This window comes from Lissotriton vulgaris, chromosome 5, assembly GCF_964263255.1.
Source record: "Lissotriton vulgaris chromosome 5, aLisVul1.2, whole genome shotgun sequence".
Classification (NCBI taxonomy): domain Eukaryota; kingdom Metazoa; phylum Chordata; class Amphibia; order Caudata; family Salamandridae; genus Lissotriton; species Lissotriton vulgaris.
In genome coordinates, this window is record NC_141693.1 from 747,053,135 (window position 1) to 747,069,521 (window position 16,387).

At 47.9% G+C, this 16,387-nt stretch overlaps 1 protein-coding gene across 1 annotated transcript in view; it reads right to left on the minus strand.

The window, feature by feature from the left end:
• The window catches only part of VWA5B1 (von Willebrand factor A domain containing 5B1), a 1,100,054-nt gene that overhangs the window by 1,068,576 nt on the left and 15,091 nt on the right, over positions 1-16,387 (minus strand). Inside the window, exons 4-5 of the mRNA XM_086920192.1 lie at positions 5,502-5,647; positions 4,180-4,311 (exon numbers count right to left, since the gene is read on the minus strand). Coding sequence (XP_086776318.1) covers positions 4,180-4,311; positions 5,502-5,647 — 278 coding nt within the window. The remainder of the gene's footprint in view (positions 1-4,179; positions 4,312-5,501; positions 5,648-16,387) is intronic.

Below are 16,387 nucleotides of genomic sequence, written 5' to 3' on the forward strand. Positions count from 1 at the left end.
TCCAATGCTGGGGTAACCTTAAAATCTCCAGGTGAGATTGAGCTCCACTTTCTTTCTGGTAGTGTGTTCAAGATCATTACCTAACAAACAGTCCACAGGCATGGCATGGCAGGGCTCACTGCAACTTTCAGAAGAGATAACCACCCCCACACTCAAATTGAACATGGGCCACTGGATAATGACCCTCTCTGTTGTCAGCCAACACAACCTGCTGGAATACACCGGGTATAACCTGCTCTGGGGACACCAGCTGACCCCTTACCATAGTCATGCTAACACCTGTGTCCTTCAGAGCCTCAACACCTTGCCGATTGATGGTGACCCATTACCTATACTTTGTATTAATAGAGGACACATGAACCTTAGAAACCATCTCACTGTCACCCAGGGACACAAGGGTAACCTTACAAAACTTCCCCCATTAACTAGGACAAACTCCTTCCCTAGCACGGAACTCGCCACCCTTGGGATTTTTCCTCAGGTAGGAGGTTGTGCTCTTTATGGACACTTGGGATTCCCCTTGTAGTGTCCATACTCAAAACACATATAGCACTTGGGAGTTTTGGGCTGCTAACCTTTGTCAGGGGAGTTTTTCTCCTGGTGTCCATATTAGGAATGGTGTGGCGCCACGGCCAGGGCGACTGACTCCGGAATCTGGGGATCCCCGGCACCGGCGACAGATTGGCCCAGCACCATGTGACTCTGGGTAATAGCTTGCTTAATCTTCCCGACGGCCCCCAGTGCCTAGAGACCCTTACGGGTGATTGTGCGCTTCAAAAAAAATGTGGATGGATGTGGATGCGGACCCATACCCCTAGAGTTGTTTTGAGGACTTTGAGAGAACTCCTTCTTTTTATCTCCCACCTTTGTCTTCTGATGGGAACCCTGACCACCCTTTTGAAAGTCCCTCCCCAGATACCTTCCTGAACACTCTGGTACTGACCAAGATGTCTGCGTCCTCAGCAAGCTTCAGTAAGTCACAAAGGTTACTATCAACCAGGTTTTGGCGCATCTCTGAAAAACAAATATGAAGTATGTGCTACTTTAAAACCAAGTTGTACAGCTCTGAATAATCATCTACATTGCTGCCCCTCACCCGGTCCTGCAGTGCCAAGCTAACATAATCCAAGCAGTCTGCCCATATCTGTGATGAAATCTTGTGGCTGCTCCTGAACCCTTGGCTATATTTCTATGAGGTCAGTCCAAACTTACTGACTAAGATGGCCTTTATCGCAGTGTAGCATGTCTGGTTCCCCACCTCTAGTGTAAGGAATGTGTCCCTCCTCACTGTGGGCATGTACCTCCATGAAGTACCACCCCAGGACTCCTGAGGGACCTTGAGTCCTCTCAGAGCCACTTCATAGGCTGTAAATCACTTGTCTATGTCACCCCCCACCACATAACTGGCCACCAAGTCTTTGGGCATACGGATCTTTGTCTCACTAATGGACACTGCAGGTATGCTGCCACATTACTGCTGCTGGATACAACTTGTAGGGCTATAATGTCCAACTCTCAGAGGATTAGCTCATGGGCCACCTTACCTTTCTCCAGGGTTAGCCTCTTCTCTTCCAACGCTTGTTTTATTTCAGTGAGGGCCTGCTCTTTCTCCAGTTGGGTAAGTTTCTGCTCCCGCTCTAACTTAGTAAGCTCCAGCTTGAGCTTCCTTTCCTCTATCCTCTCTGCCACCTCCCCTGGGGATAGGTTATTTGAGGAAACACTGCTCCCTGCTTCGGGAACCACTAATGCTCTAGCAAGTTGTTGCCCCCTCCACAGGCAGTCCCAGATCCACATAAGACTTCAGAATCAGCTCATCTTCCTCCTCAATTTCTTGTTCCTCCTCCTCTGGGACCTTGGACCGTGCATTACGGGTCTCTGCCCAGGCTCTCCAAGGTTTCTGCAGCTCCAGCTTTCAGGTGAAGCCTTTAGTGGACACTTGAAACGCCTTGCAAAAATCCTGAGGCTGGGCCACAGTGCAGGACTCTACCTTGGTCAGCTCAAACTCAATTACTGTAGGTGCAGGTGCTGTTTCTCGAAGGAGAGACATGGTTTAGGGAAAAAGTCAAAAGGACAATCAAGGAGATTTGAAAAGGGTTCTATTTCGTCTTTGGTATAGAGTACAAGTGAACAATGAGTTACTATTTTGTATTACAGAAACACAAGTCCTATCCTCACTGCTAATCACCAATGTTAAAGATTGGGATTCTGGTTGGCAGAGGTTTGCACCCTGTCCAAACAGGAATCACAATCCTAGTCAGGGAAAGTGAGATACACGCTAAAAGATAAACTGTGCTCACCCTCTGGTAGCTTGGCACAGAGCAGTCTGGCTTATCTAAAGAGGCAACATGTAAGGATTTGTGCAACACACAGTAACACAATGAAAACATCACAAAATGACTCCTCACTGGTTTAGAAATCTAGACAATAATGTTATAAATAAATCAAGACAAAAACAACAGAAGTCAAATAAGTAGAATTTGAGATATGAATTTTTAAAGACTAAAAAGAATTCTAGCACTTAGAAGCAATAATCGCCAATGGGGGTTATCTGGTCACGCTGGACTGTGTCAAATTCAAGAGTTCAGGCCACCCATGATGGAACGCAGGCTGAGGAGGACAAGAGCCACGCAGGCCCAATGAACAAAGTACCTTGATCCTTGTCGCAACATGAGTTGCGGGGAGCAGACGAGCAATGCTTCGATTTTCTCGATGCAGTGGTGGTGATGCGTTGGTTCTGAAGACAAAGCGCTGAGCCAAAATGCATGGGTTCTGAAGTGAGATGTACCAGGTTTATCTACATAGTCAAGGGAAAGCATCCATCTCTCCACACTGCTGAGGCAACAATGTGCAGTTCCGATGCGTCAAGATCTCAAGGGGATTCTGTGGCTCCAATAGTGATGCGTCGATTCTACTCCTGAAAGAGGGTCCATGCTACAATTCTGCTAAAAACAGACTGGAGATGTGTTGATTACTCTGGTGCAGTATCTGGGTCCACTTCGAGGGAACCAGGCACGGGAGCTGGTGTGGAGACTTTGGTAGCACTGAGTCTCAAGCAACAGGAAGCAAGTCAACAAGCCATTGGAGAACACTTTGGTTTGAAGGCAGAGTCCAGCTTTCCCTCAGTAGGGTCAGCGAGCAGCAGCCCTTCTTTAAGGCCCTGGCTCCAGACTAGAAGTGTGTGGGGACAGGACACTGCCAATTCAGGTTTAAGTGTCAATTCCTCCCTCCCTTCTTGCCCAGGATGTGCTGTCAGAATGCAGGTGGGTACTCAGACACACTTAACCTACCTGTGTTTGTAGCTGTGTAGAGGGAGTGCACAAAGTGTAGGTGTCACCCACCTCAGACGTGTATTGGAGACAGGATGCAGGGAACCAAAGTTGTAAGAGCAGAGAAATGTCCACTTTCTAACAGTAATGTTAAACCCAACTTTACCAGTAAAGAGGATTTATCCTTACCATTCCAAAGATATACAACATGACACAGCTTCTCCTTTCTAATCAGGAATTACAGCGTAAAAGTGTATTAAGGAATTCCCAATGTTAACCTATGAGAGGAGTAGGCCTCAGAGTAGTGAAAAAGAAATGTAGTTGTTTGTTACTACCAGGACATGCAGAACCTAAAAGTAAATGTCCTACCTTTTATTTACTCAGCCCCCAGCTCTATGGAATACCTAAGGCAAACCTTAGAGGTAACTTACGTGTAATAAAAGGGAAATTTAAGGCTAGGCAAAAGGTTTTAAATGGAAAGTCAAAGTCGCAGTGAAACTGCGCACACAAGCTCTGCAGTGGCAGGCCTGAGACAAATTATAAAGGCTACTGGTGTGGGAGGCACAATCAGTTCTGCAGGGCCACTAAAATCATTTAGTTTACAGGCACTGGGTATATGGGACACTACTTTAGAAGGGTCTTATAAGTAAACTAAATATGCTAATTATAGACCAATTTTACTTTTTTTAGGAGAGAAGCATGTGCACTTTAGCACTGGTCAGAGGAGGCAAAGTGCTCAAAGTCCTAAGGCCCAAAAAGATTCAGCAAAAGAGGAGGTAAGCAGGAAAAATGTTTTGGATAAGAAGTCTGAGAGGTCTAACACTCATCTTTTTTTAGAGTCCTACTTCTGGTTTCCCTAACTCCAACAAAAGTCATTGAGTTTGACCCTTGACAATGTCAAGCCTAGACATACCACTTGGATGAATCACAATCTCCACGGGTCGGTCATATGTGTGCTTGTTCGCCAGCGTAACGGTAACGCTCTTCGCTGAGTGAGCAGAGGGGTCAGCGTCTGCTCGGATCTCATGGGTTGGACTTTCAACACCTGTGAAGGAGAGAAGACCATCAACCATCCACATTCTGACAACATCGCAATATGCAACATGCATCTGCACAAACACAACATTAGCAATGAAATGATGGTGTTAATAGGAGCGAGATTGGCTCGAAAAACAAAAAGGCAAAATTCACATTTATGAGCTTAAGGAACGTTTTCCTCATCATCCGTCAGATGGCGGTAGCATTGTTCATGTCCTTTCTTTCACTGATGCTTTTTTCTATTTTATTCAGCACTCTAAAACAGGTGGCAAGCCTTTACAAAATGTAGTGCAGGAACCTGTTTTCACACTTTCCAAATTCTCGATGGTTTAAGGCTGCTGATGTTTTTAGGAACAACCAAGTGCCTTGACTCTACTCAGTAAGGCCGAATCAATATAATGCAAACCAAAACAAGTGCCAATACTGAACGCTATTTACCATCCACTTTTCAAATGGTACCACTGTAAATACATCACAGGTTACATGAAAGATCAATTCAAAAATATTTCTTTTTATTTTGAAACTTTAACTTATTTTCAGAAAATATATACAAATACAATGTTATATTCTATAGAACAAATACACACAATACAACCACCACTTTGTCCAAATTTACATTGGTACCATTTAAAAAGTGGAGGGTAAATAGCGTTCAGTATTGGCACTTGTTTTGGTTTGCTTTGCTGATGTTTTTAGAGCATGAGGTGAGGTACCAAAACCAGTTACATGCATCCCATCAACAGATCAGCCAGACATGCTGTATGTTGGTTCATATGTGAATTTAATTAGCAGGTTTCTCAATCCTGTCTATCCAGATCCCCAACAGCGGACGCCAGTAACCACTGGGGCTTTCCTGAATGAGGGACTGAGTGAAGGAAAAAAGTGTGTGAAATGGTTTTAGGACTTCATACAACACAAGTGTCTCAGGCCTATGGGGAGGTCGGAACATCATCGTTGGTTGTCTTGGTGACCAGTGGCTGGCTGTCAAGTTGTGGTATACACTGATATGTGAAAGTAACTGAGTGACACAAATGAAACTGCCTTTATATATTTACCAATGACTAATATGTGTTTGCATGAGGGTGCCACCCACCCCCACCCCCACCCTCTGACCTCATGCAGCTGGAAGAGCACATACATCATTAGTCACAAGTTGGTCAGGCATATCACGTTTCTTGGCAAAGTTTCCACACTCACCTGCCAGCAGGTATGGCCCACGAATCTCCAGGTGAAAGCTGAACTCGTACTCCGCAGGATTCACTGCCTCTGTCTCCAGAAGTGTGGCCAAACAAAGCCTATTGGTGTGGTCTGTGATCCCCACTCCACACTGATGCCGTTCTCTCCTGAACAGAAATAGTAATGGTTAGTGAGGCAGGTTATATTCTCCACTTCTTGTGTAGTCTCCTCTTGCTCCTCCAATGACAATGCCCAATCTCCCCTTTTCTTGTCTGCTCCTAAGTCTATCCTTGCCTCTAGCTGGTTTCCTTTCACTGCACTACCACACCCCTCTCTGCCTCAGAATTCTCTCACTGGATGCACTGATGACAACAACAGAGGTTTGGAGGGCATAAACATTAAGTTTGGATAAGGGCGGAGATACTTGGTGCATCATGATGACCGACTTTCCTTTCAGATGATGTGGAAGAGACAGCACCACCACAACAAAAGAACGCCTCCTAATATAATGTTGTTATCCCTGTTGACTGACATTTTTATCATATTTCTAGCGGGAGCTACTAAAGGATTCATCAGAGATGTTTTAAGGCATGATCAAAGTGGGCAATTGCCCAATACCCCATCTTCACAGGGCCCCTTAGAAATTTGATTTCATCTCTTTATTCTCTGTTTCTCTATTTTAACCTCTTCCCCTCATTCTACCTCAGACACTCTCGCTCTCTACCCAAAGTCAATTCATGGATTTTGGGACCCCTTCCAAGATGTATTTTGGCTGTTCTTGTTTAACCCTATTTATAAAACTGTAACATATAATTCAATATTAATATGAATCTTGCAGGCTTAAAATAGCAGCAAATGGGTAACAAAATTCAAGTTTATTCCAAACAGGAGGCCTCAAAATATGTCCTGCCACGGGGCGTGGCTTGCAGCCGAACATGGAGGCAGCCTAAAGGGAGAGCTCCGAGAGTGAGGCGGCTTCCTCGGTCTATCCGGCCATACATCTGTGATTATACAGACCTCTGAGGCAAGGACCCGAGACCCAGGACCGGGCAGAACCGACCGCAGGAGTTCGGATCAAATCCGACTCCGGGAACAATCCCTGCTGGAGGCGTCCGACTGTGGCCGAGGTGCCGTCAAGGAGCCCCGAGCGAAATTTCCAGGAGAGGCCGTGCGGAAGTGCCTACATCTCAGACCCAATCCACCGGAAGTTCCCCCAGCGACGAAAAGTGGAGATCGGAGTGGCGGCACAGAGCAACGGCTTTCATCTGTGACAGAGGCGGCCAGAGAGTGGACGCAAGCAGTGAAGGAGCCGGGTGAAGTGAGGAGGTGGTGCGGGCTCCGCGAGGCACGACTTGAATGCAGGCAGCAGACCCGTATGAGGCAGTGTGCGGGCAGACAACATCACCGGCTGCAGAGATGAAGCGGCGGCTGGTGAACAAAGAACACGACCGTGTATGAGGGCTCCGCGAGCATTACTAAAGAGCCGGCAGTGGTGAGACTCCCAAGAGGCACTTAATCGAAGACGCCACAGGCAGAGGCGTCTTGCGGCCGAGGCTTGGGAGGAGGCTAGGTTCCGACTAATTAACCAACTGAGGGTGCTCCAGTAACCAAATTCGGGCCTGGGTCTGCACACAAACTGAGTTACTGGCGAAAATACACACTGCACGTAGCACGACACTTTGAGCTAGTGCAATCACACATACGGCACAATTGGCCCACCTTACAGCACAGAGACTCAGGAGAAGTGGGGAGTGCCTCACAAACACACTGCGGAACGAGTGAGAGGGTACACACCGGCTACTGGCACTGATAAGGAACGAGTGGGAGCGCCACTATGGACCGCAACAGAGGTGGGACCGGGGAAGTCCTCATTGCCCCGCCGCTACTCATTTTCTGCGGCCTGTATAACACCCGAGTGATAGCAGCAAACCTCAAGTGGCATCATGGCGGGCAGGGGCACAAAGGGCAACGTGGCACAAACCTGCCTAGAGAAGTACGAGTGCAAGCCATTGAGGTGGTCACAAAATCGCTTGTTGAAGATGTCTCGGAGCTACAGGTAGCACTGGAGAGGATAACGGCGGAGAACAAATCATTGAGGGACAAACTGAACGACCAAGAAGGGCGCTCACTGAGGAACAACGTTAGAATTCTTGGGGTTCCGGAGTCAGAAGAAACTAGAGCAACAGATCTCTACGTGGAAGACCTGATCAAGACGAAGCTCCAGCCCAGACGCCTTTCTACGTTCTTCTCGGTCGAGAGGGCACACAGAGTCCCGGGAGGAAGGCCAAAACCAGGCACACCGCCAAGACCGATACTGGCGAGACTCTTCAACTACTGCGACAGGGAAGCAATCTTACAGGCAGCTAGGGTGTCCCCACCCATTAAGATTCAGAACTCTTCTCTTGCCTTCTTTCCGGACTACACAGCGGAAGTCGCCCATCGGCGGAGAACATTTCTAGACATGAAGAGGGAGTTGCGGACAAGGGAGATGCCGTACTCTATGTTGTTCCCAGCCAGATTGCGAGTAGTAGCAGACAACAAAACCTGGTTCTTCGATACACCAGACATGGCCCGAGGCTGGCTGGAGGGTTTTTTTATTTTTTATTTTTTTTTATTTATATAGCGCATTATCACCCCAGGGTCTCTAAGCACTTGTACAAAAAGAAACCGGCACTACCGAAAGCAAATAGAAAACTTACAACACACCCCATGCTTCCCGAAAGACTATGGTTTTTAGCATTCGCCGGAAGGGCAGCAAATTTGACTCCTTACGGAGATTGGTTGGTAGTTTATTCCATGCTGCAGGAAGCAGAGTGGAGAACGCCCGCCCGCCCAGAGTGGACAGGCGGAAACGTGGATTAACCAAAAATGTGGCTTCAGAGGACCGCAGCACCCTAGCAGGGATGTAGCCGGATAGTCTGGTTTTAATGTACCTGGGCGCGTTACCATAGAGTGCCTTATGCGTGAAACACAATCCTTTGAACAGTGCTCTCTGTCTAACAGGGAGCCAGTGTAACTGACGCAGGAGAGGTGAAGCATGTGTTTTCCTAGGCTTCCTAAAAATCAGCCTCACTGCATCATTCATTACTATCTGAAGCCTCGCGAGTTGTCACTGAGGCAACCCTATATACAGCGCATTGCCGTAGTCCAAACGGCCCAAGATCATAGCTGACACAGCACTTCTAAGCGTAGAAAATGACAGCAGATGAGAGATCTTGCAAAGCTGCCTCAAAAGACCAACACATGTGCCTACCACCACAGACACCTGTTTCTTCATAGACAGATTGCTGTTAATATGGATTCCCAGGCTTTTCACCACGGTTGCTGGTTCCGGTGTCCTGCCCAACTCCTTGGGCCAAAACCTGTCATTCCAAGGGCTGCCCTGGATGGTTATAGGCAGCACCTCGGTTTAATCCGGATTAATCTTCAAGGAGTTGGCGGACATCCAGTTCACCGTGAACCGTATGATATTATGAAGCCTGGTTTGTGCTCCTGGTGAATCCTCTATTTGGATGACGATCTACGTGTCGTCAGCATAGTTGAAAATCTGACATTCCATCTGGTTGCGGGCTGAAATCAGAGGCTGCAGGTAGATGTTAAAAAGGAGCGGTGAGAGAGCCGAACCTTGCGGTACTCCACAGGTGATGGCCGCTGATGTTGATACTAGGTTGGACAGCTGCACCTTCTGCGATCTATCTTGTAGGAAAGAGGTGAGCCAACCTAGAGCAGGCCCCCCGATGTCCATGTCTCTCACACGCGACAGCATTTGACGATGACATACCGTGTCAAAAGCCGCAGAGAGATCGAGGAGCACCAGGGCCCCAGGGATCTTCTTATCAGCTCTACACCTCAGTTCATCCAGGATGGACACCATCACCAGCTCCGTACTGTGATGAGCCCGGAAACCAGCCTGATTTTGCTCTAGCAGATCATTGGTCTCAGGTGCTTTGAAAGGTATGTCAGCACATGCTGTTCCAGGACCTTTGCTAAAAAGGGTAATTGGGAGATGGGTCTAAAATTCTTTAACATTTTAGTATCCGCCCCAGGGTTCTTAAGCAGTGGAATCAGCCTGGCCTCCTTGAGCATAGCCGGAACTTGTCCAGTTTCGAAGGATTTGTTTAGAAGATTGAGAACATAATTTTCCATCCCTGGCATAGCTAGTTGAAAATTCTCGGGGGGCATGGATCCACATGGGAGCCTGATTTTACCCTCGCTACTAGGCTAGCTAGCATCTCCCTTGTAATCAAGGGGAAGGTATTCAGGGGGATTTTATGACTAAGAGGCGTAACTTGCAGCGGGCATTCTAAGGCGGAGGAGCAAGAGATTTCTAGCAGGAGATCTTCAATTTTGTTAATGAAAAAATCCTGGAATCTTTGACAATCCTCCTGTGTAAAATCAGGCCTCTGCTCCTTATTTTTTCTCAGTTCTGAGAGCACCCTGAAGACTTCTTTCTGCGGGTATCGGGCTGTTGCTATCCTAGTCTCAAAAAACTCGGATTTTCGTGCTAGTATAGCCTTTTTATACGAGGCCAGCTCTTGCTGATATAGACTCTGTGCCTTCGTATTGTAGTCCCTCCTCCAGGCTCTCTCAGCCTTCCAAAGGGCCTGTTTCCTCTGCCTCAACGAGTCATTAAACCAGGGCGCTCCTGCTCCTCTATCCACCATTTTCACCTTTCTAACCGGTGCCACAACTTCAATGGTAGGTTGGAGACAAACTAACCCGCCGCGCCGATCGAACAGAAAGAACCAGGGCCACCGAGTTGGAAAACCTTAAGGGCCACAAATGACAGGGCCTGAGGAGGGAGGGGCATTCGCCAGAGTAGGGAGACGTCAGCGACGAACCTGGTACACAACAATAATCGCCCGGTACCCAATTGTGACACGAATGCAGCGGTACCTGCGCAACGCATTGCCGCTTGACACTGGGCTGGGCGACCTCTAGGAGGGAATGAGGGGCCGCCGACTCCGGAGGGTCTTCCACCCCGACAAGCAAGTATTCTGTGTAAGGGAGGGGTAAAGCACTCTGCTAAATTGGGGGGGGGGGGGCGGTTCAAAGTCCGTGTAGCAGGAAGGCAGGGAGGGGGGGTTGCAGAAGGGGAAAGTTCTTGTTTTGCATGTCTCACTAGTAAGGGACCTGCTAGTTGCACTGTTGACTCATTATGGAAAGGTAATACATGACGACAACGACACACTGGCTATCCAGGGGGGAAGAGGGCCAGGTGTGCCCAGGCTGGGAATTCGCTTCTGTGCACACCATCTGTTACATCATGACACACAATACACAGGGTGACGCCTTGGTGGGAGGTTCCGGGGACACACAGGTAGCACCACTACAAATACTGACATGGAATGTGAGGGGCCTACGTGACAAAATCAAAAGGGGACTGGTTATGCAATGCATAAAGCGACTGGGTCCAGCACTGGTTCTCCTGCAGGAGACACACCTTACAGGCAACTCGTACCAGGCACTAGATAGACGAGGCTATCATATGGTAGCACACTCGGAGTTCACATCGGGGTCACGAGGGACAGGTATATTGTAGCGGAAATCATCTCACTTTATACTCAGAAGTACCAAAACTGATGATCAGGGCCGATTCACGGCAATACACGGGCAGTGGGAGGGCAGGCCATTGACCATAGTCTCTGTCTACATCCCTCCAGCACTTCATACGGTAGCCCTTCCAGCGCTTGGGAAATTCCTCCTAGAGCTACCAGAGGGTGATCTTATCCTCGGGGGGATTTCAACGCTGTAGCACATGAAACACAAGATAGGTACCCGGCACGCTCCCAGACAGCGGGGTACTCACAGTTCCACGACTTCCTAGAGGCACAAGGGCTAACGGACATATGGAGACAAATGCACCCTTCCGCTCAGCAATATACTTACTACTCCGCAACGCACAGTAGTTTGTCGCGAATAGACTACTTCCTGTCATTAGGCGACGGTCTCCTCACTATTGATGAGGTACAAATCCGACCCAGGGGTATATCAGACCACTCCCCTACGACATTGACTCTATCATGTTCAGAGAAAACTCACAGGAGAATATATCCGATTTATCCGGGGTACCTTAAGGTCCCGGCTATAAGAAAGGAACTTACAAAAACGACCCGGCACTACTTCAGCGAGAATACAGCTTCAGTTGAGTCCCCATCGGTTTTATGGGAAGCATATAAGACAGTCTTAAGAGGTCAGGCCATAGCATCCATAGTGGGTCACAAGCTCACACAACGACAGGAAATAGCGGAGCTGGAATTAGCGCTACAAGCAGTGAACACAGCTCACATGACTGACCCTACGCCAGACACACTCCATACACTACAGCTGTGCCAACAGCAGCAGGACGACCATCTGAGACATTGGACCCTTGACAATATAGCAGCGACCACACATAGAATTTACGACGTAGGGGACAAGGCTGGCAAAATGCTGGTGTGGCTAGACAAGAAGAGGGGGGCAGCAAGAGTATACTACAATTAAACGCAGCAAATGGTGTGACTCTCACCCACCCGGCAGACATAGTGAGCGTACTAGCTGACCACTTCCAAGAGGTCTACACCCCAACAGTGGAAGTGACGGAGGAGGCAGCGCTGGCTTACCTCCATAATGTTCAGACGCGAACCCTCTTGCAAGATGCAATGTTAGAACTGGAAACCGACCTCACAACTGAGGAAATACAATTGGCCATCAACGCCGTGCAATCAGGCAAGGCTTTGGGCCTCAACGGGATCCCAATCGAGTGGTACAAGTCAATGTCAGAGATGCTGAGTGCGCTGTTACTAGCCATGTACGTAGACAGTCTGGAACTGGCTGTACTCCCCTTAGACCAACGATCGGCGACAATATTAGCGATACCGAAACCCGGCAAACTGTCGACAGAATGCACATCCTACCGCCCAATATCGCTCCTCAATGCAGAAGCTAAGATTCTGGCGAAACTACTAGCTCTCCGATTAATGCCTCACCTCGCACAATTGATCTACCCAGAGCAATCAGGCTTCATGCAACACAGGAGCACCGCTCTAAACCTCCGCCGAGTCCAAGGGGTACTAGCGCGTACACCTTTATTGCAATCACCAGCAGCGATCTTATCCTTGGATGCAAGAATGGCATTCAACATGGTCGAATGGCGCTATTTATTTGCAGTACATAACCGTATGGGATTCGGTCCTAAATTCATATCATGGATAAAGCTCCTCTACGCTAGTCCACTGGCGCACGTGTCAGCGAAAGGCCACATCTCTCACACGATACCACTGGCCAGGGGGACGCAGCAGGGATGTCCGCTGTCGCCACTCTTATTCGCCCTAGTGCTGAAGCCGTTAGCAACTTTGATTAGAACTACTCCGCTGTTAAAGGGGATCTGCTGGGGGAGTGAATGGGAAGACAGAATCTCCCTTTACGCAGATATTATGCTGATATACTTGGTTGACCCAGAAAGTGGAATACTGGCACTGTTACAGCTCTGTGACGATCATGGGCTAATGTCAGGTTATACGATTAACTGGTCGAAATCAGTAATTTACGTATTGTACGGTCCTGCGCCGTCTCTCCCCCCGCACTTGTCCACTGGAGATAGCAATCACCTCCTTCAAATACCTAGGGATTCACATCACGAGGAACGCGAATTACTTCTATGCACTGAATTTAAAACCCCCCCTTGAACGACTACGGCACGACGTACGTCATTGAAAGGCCCTACCCCTGACACTTTTGGGAAGAGCGACGCTTTTCAAAATGATGGCATTGCCACGCTTCCTGTATGCGCTTGAAAACACCCCCTACTTGGTGCCACCGCGCTACTTCCAACAAGTGACGGCTATGGTATCTGGCTTGTTATGGGGAGACCGTCCAGCGCGAATAGCGCATGTGATACTAAACAGGAGCTGGTACGAGGGAGGGATAGCCCTGCCAAACATACAAATGTACTACTGGGCAACCCAACTTAAAATCATTAACCAATGGTTGCATGTCCCCCAGGACGATCCAGCCTACCAATCAGATAGAATACAGTTGGGTACAAACAGCTTATTGGCGACACTCTATCACAAGGGATTAGCGGCAAAGCTGATTGGGCCCACAGCTCACACAGTGGTGCTGTGGCACAAGGCACTGACCAAACTTAAATGGGGGGGGGCGTCATCACAAAACTCACCCCACTATGGGACACTAAGGCACTAGGTCACTTGCGGCGTAGCAAGGGATTCACGCAGTGGGATAACATTGACATTTCGACGGTGGGGGACCTGTGGACCAACGGAGGGGTGGTTCCTTTCACACAGCTACAGCAGCAATACAATTTGGGTCCCAATGAAACCTACAGATATGTGCAAATTCAGCATGCACTACTGGCCGCACTGCCAGAGGGCACAGTGGTCCCGGAATCATCTCTGATGGAAGACCGCTTACTCACAGAATTCATGCAATACAGCGCCACCTCTCTTACATATCGCAAGCTAATGAATAACTTACCGGACCCACTAGACAAATTGCGAGAGAAATGGGTGGGTGAATTGGGAAACATGGACGAGACAGACTGGAATGCAGCGCTAGCGTCTCCAAAAGATGCGGGTATTTCGGCTAGGTTCCGACTGGTACAGCTTAAGATACTGCACCGGATATATTACACTAGGGCCACATTCATTAGAATCCACAGGGCGGACCACCCGTACTGTCTCCAAAGTTGTGGGGAAGAGGGAACCTTCTTGCACATGATCCGGAAAGGCCCGATAATAATGGAATACTGGAGACAGGTAATGCGTACGATCTCCCAGGTGCTAGAGGTATCCATTCCACCGGACCCCCACAAATGCTTGCTTAATGTGTGGGACCCAAGCGATCTCACACGTCAGGATCAACTGTGGGCCACAGTGGGCATCATGGTTGCAAAGTGAGATATAGCACAGAAGTGGGGGGTGGCAAAATCTCCTACCTTGACGCAATGGTGTAAAAATATGGATGTGTTGATGGAACTGAAAGAGCGGTGTATAAATCACGACCAAACCTGCGCAAGTGGAATAAAATATGGCTGCCTTGGAATAGATACCGGGGGGATATATGTGACCCGTTGATGGAAGAAGACTTAGACAGTTCAGATGACGAGGAGGAGGGGATTAGCGATGATTCCGTAGATTGACAGAAGTAGCGATAACATTGATATCAACAGAAAAGGTTCACTGTGCGGATGTGGCACACAAAAGTTGATGAAGCGCAACACACTAGGAATGTTGACACTATACAATGATGCCAGTGCTGAAATGTCGTCGCCCGGACGCAGTTATTGTTTCAATAATGCCTGTCCGCTTGAGTCTTGATGTTTTTGGTTATGGTTTATAAAAAACAAAAAAGTAAGACTTCATGTGATTTTGAATAGGCGATGATTGTCCTATGACTGATTATCCTTAATGTAACGCCGCCGAACCAGAGGTTGTCGGCTGATGGGCTGTGTAAAATAACTATAATTTGACTCTAATCCTCAATGACAGCCGGCCTCAGGGTTGTAGGCGCATTGCCGTGTACTACTCTTGTGTGACAATAAAGGTATTATGGAAAAAAAAATATGTCCTGCCAGAACTCCAAAAATCTTTAAGAGGACACTGGGATTAGTAGCGGGGAATTATGAATAATGCAGGTCTGCCCTGGCGGGATAGCAGACCAGTCATCACTGAATGTATTCCTGCAGACCTACACCAATCCTCGGGTCCATCTTCAGGAATAACATAAACAATGTCACCTACACCCTGGGACTTTTCTTCATCAGCATATGGGACATTTCAGGATTTTTTCTGTCCGAAACCACAGCCCTTTGCAGAGTGAAACCTCCAGATCTCAATTGGTGCTGGTCATAAGCACTGACACTCATTGTTAGGGCCTTGGACTTATTTGCCTCCATCAGTCATTAACCAAGAGCAATAGAGATGCAGAAAAGGGAAAATGTTTAGGAAGAGAAAATTGGAAAAAGGTGACAAAGCGAGAAAGGTGGGATGAAAACCTATTTGCAAGAGTTAGAAAAAGAGATGAAATGTAGGGTTTTAGACGGAAGATGCATGAGGTGGAATCACGAAATGGTAGTGTTGGCACTTAGCAAACAGTGTTTCAGAAGGCAGAGATTGTAACATCTCTGTCAGCGGAAATAACGCAGTCCCCAAGATCTACATGAGGGTGTTCCAATGCCACATCAATGGAAACTGACACATTTCCAGATTTGCAAAGTGTTGTAAACCTGGGAATGCACAGTGAGGAGAAATGCTTTTATTTGTCCTTTTTTTTGTTGCTTTTTGTATATGTGCTGCATTCTGCAGCACACATAGAAGGAGCAAAGCACCTGTAATAATTCTTTATGTGCAGGAAGGGACACCTTCCTGAACATAAACAATCACCCCTACAACACAGGCACCCTTGTACCATGGCGCCAGGGTGTCTGAGTTGGCACACAGCTGCTGTTTTTTTCGCTGGCACTGGGGAGGACAGGAATGCGCTTTATCTTGTAGATATGGCGCTTTCCTGCCCTTTTATTTTGATGCCCGGTAGCACAGCAGGCTAGCTTGCTGCTTCAAAATATAGTAAATGAGGCCCTTAGCCTTTAATCACTTAACTCCACACTTAGCTTAACTCCCAAAAGTAGAGATGATGTCCAGCCGCACGCAAAAAATACTACACTATTCACCCATCATTGATAAAATGTTGCCCATTAGCTACAACTTCTACGTTTAGCTGCAAATCCCGAGTCGTGCACTTCTCCAGAAACTAGGGATTTGTCGGTTGTACGTCATTGAAAACCATACAAACGTGTGACATACATTAGCTTACTCCACAGGCCGAATTTCGGCCCGTGGGCAGAGTCTGCAAGAGGAAAAGTATGGCGCAAGCGGAATGCGTGGCAAATCTCTTCAGCCTTAAAATCA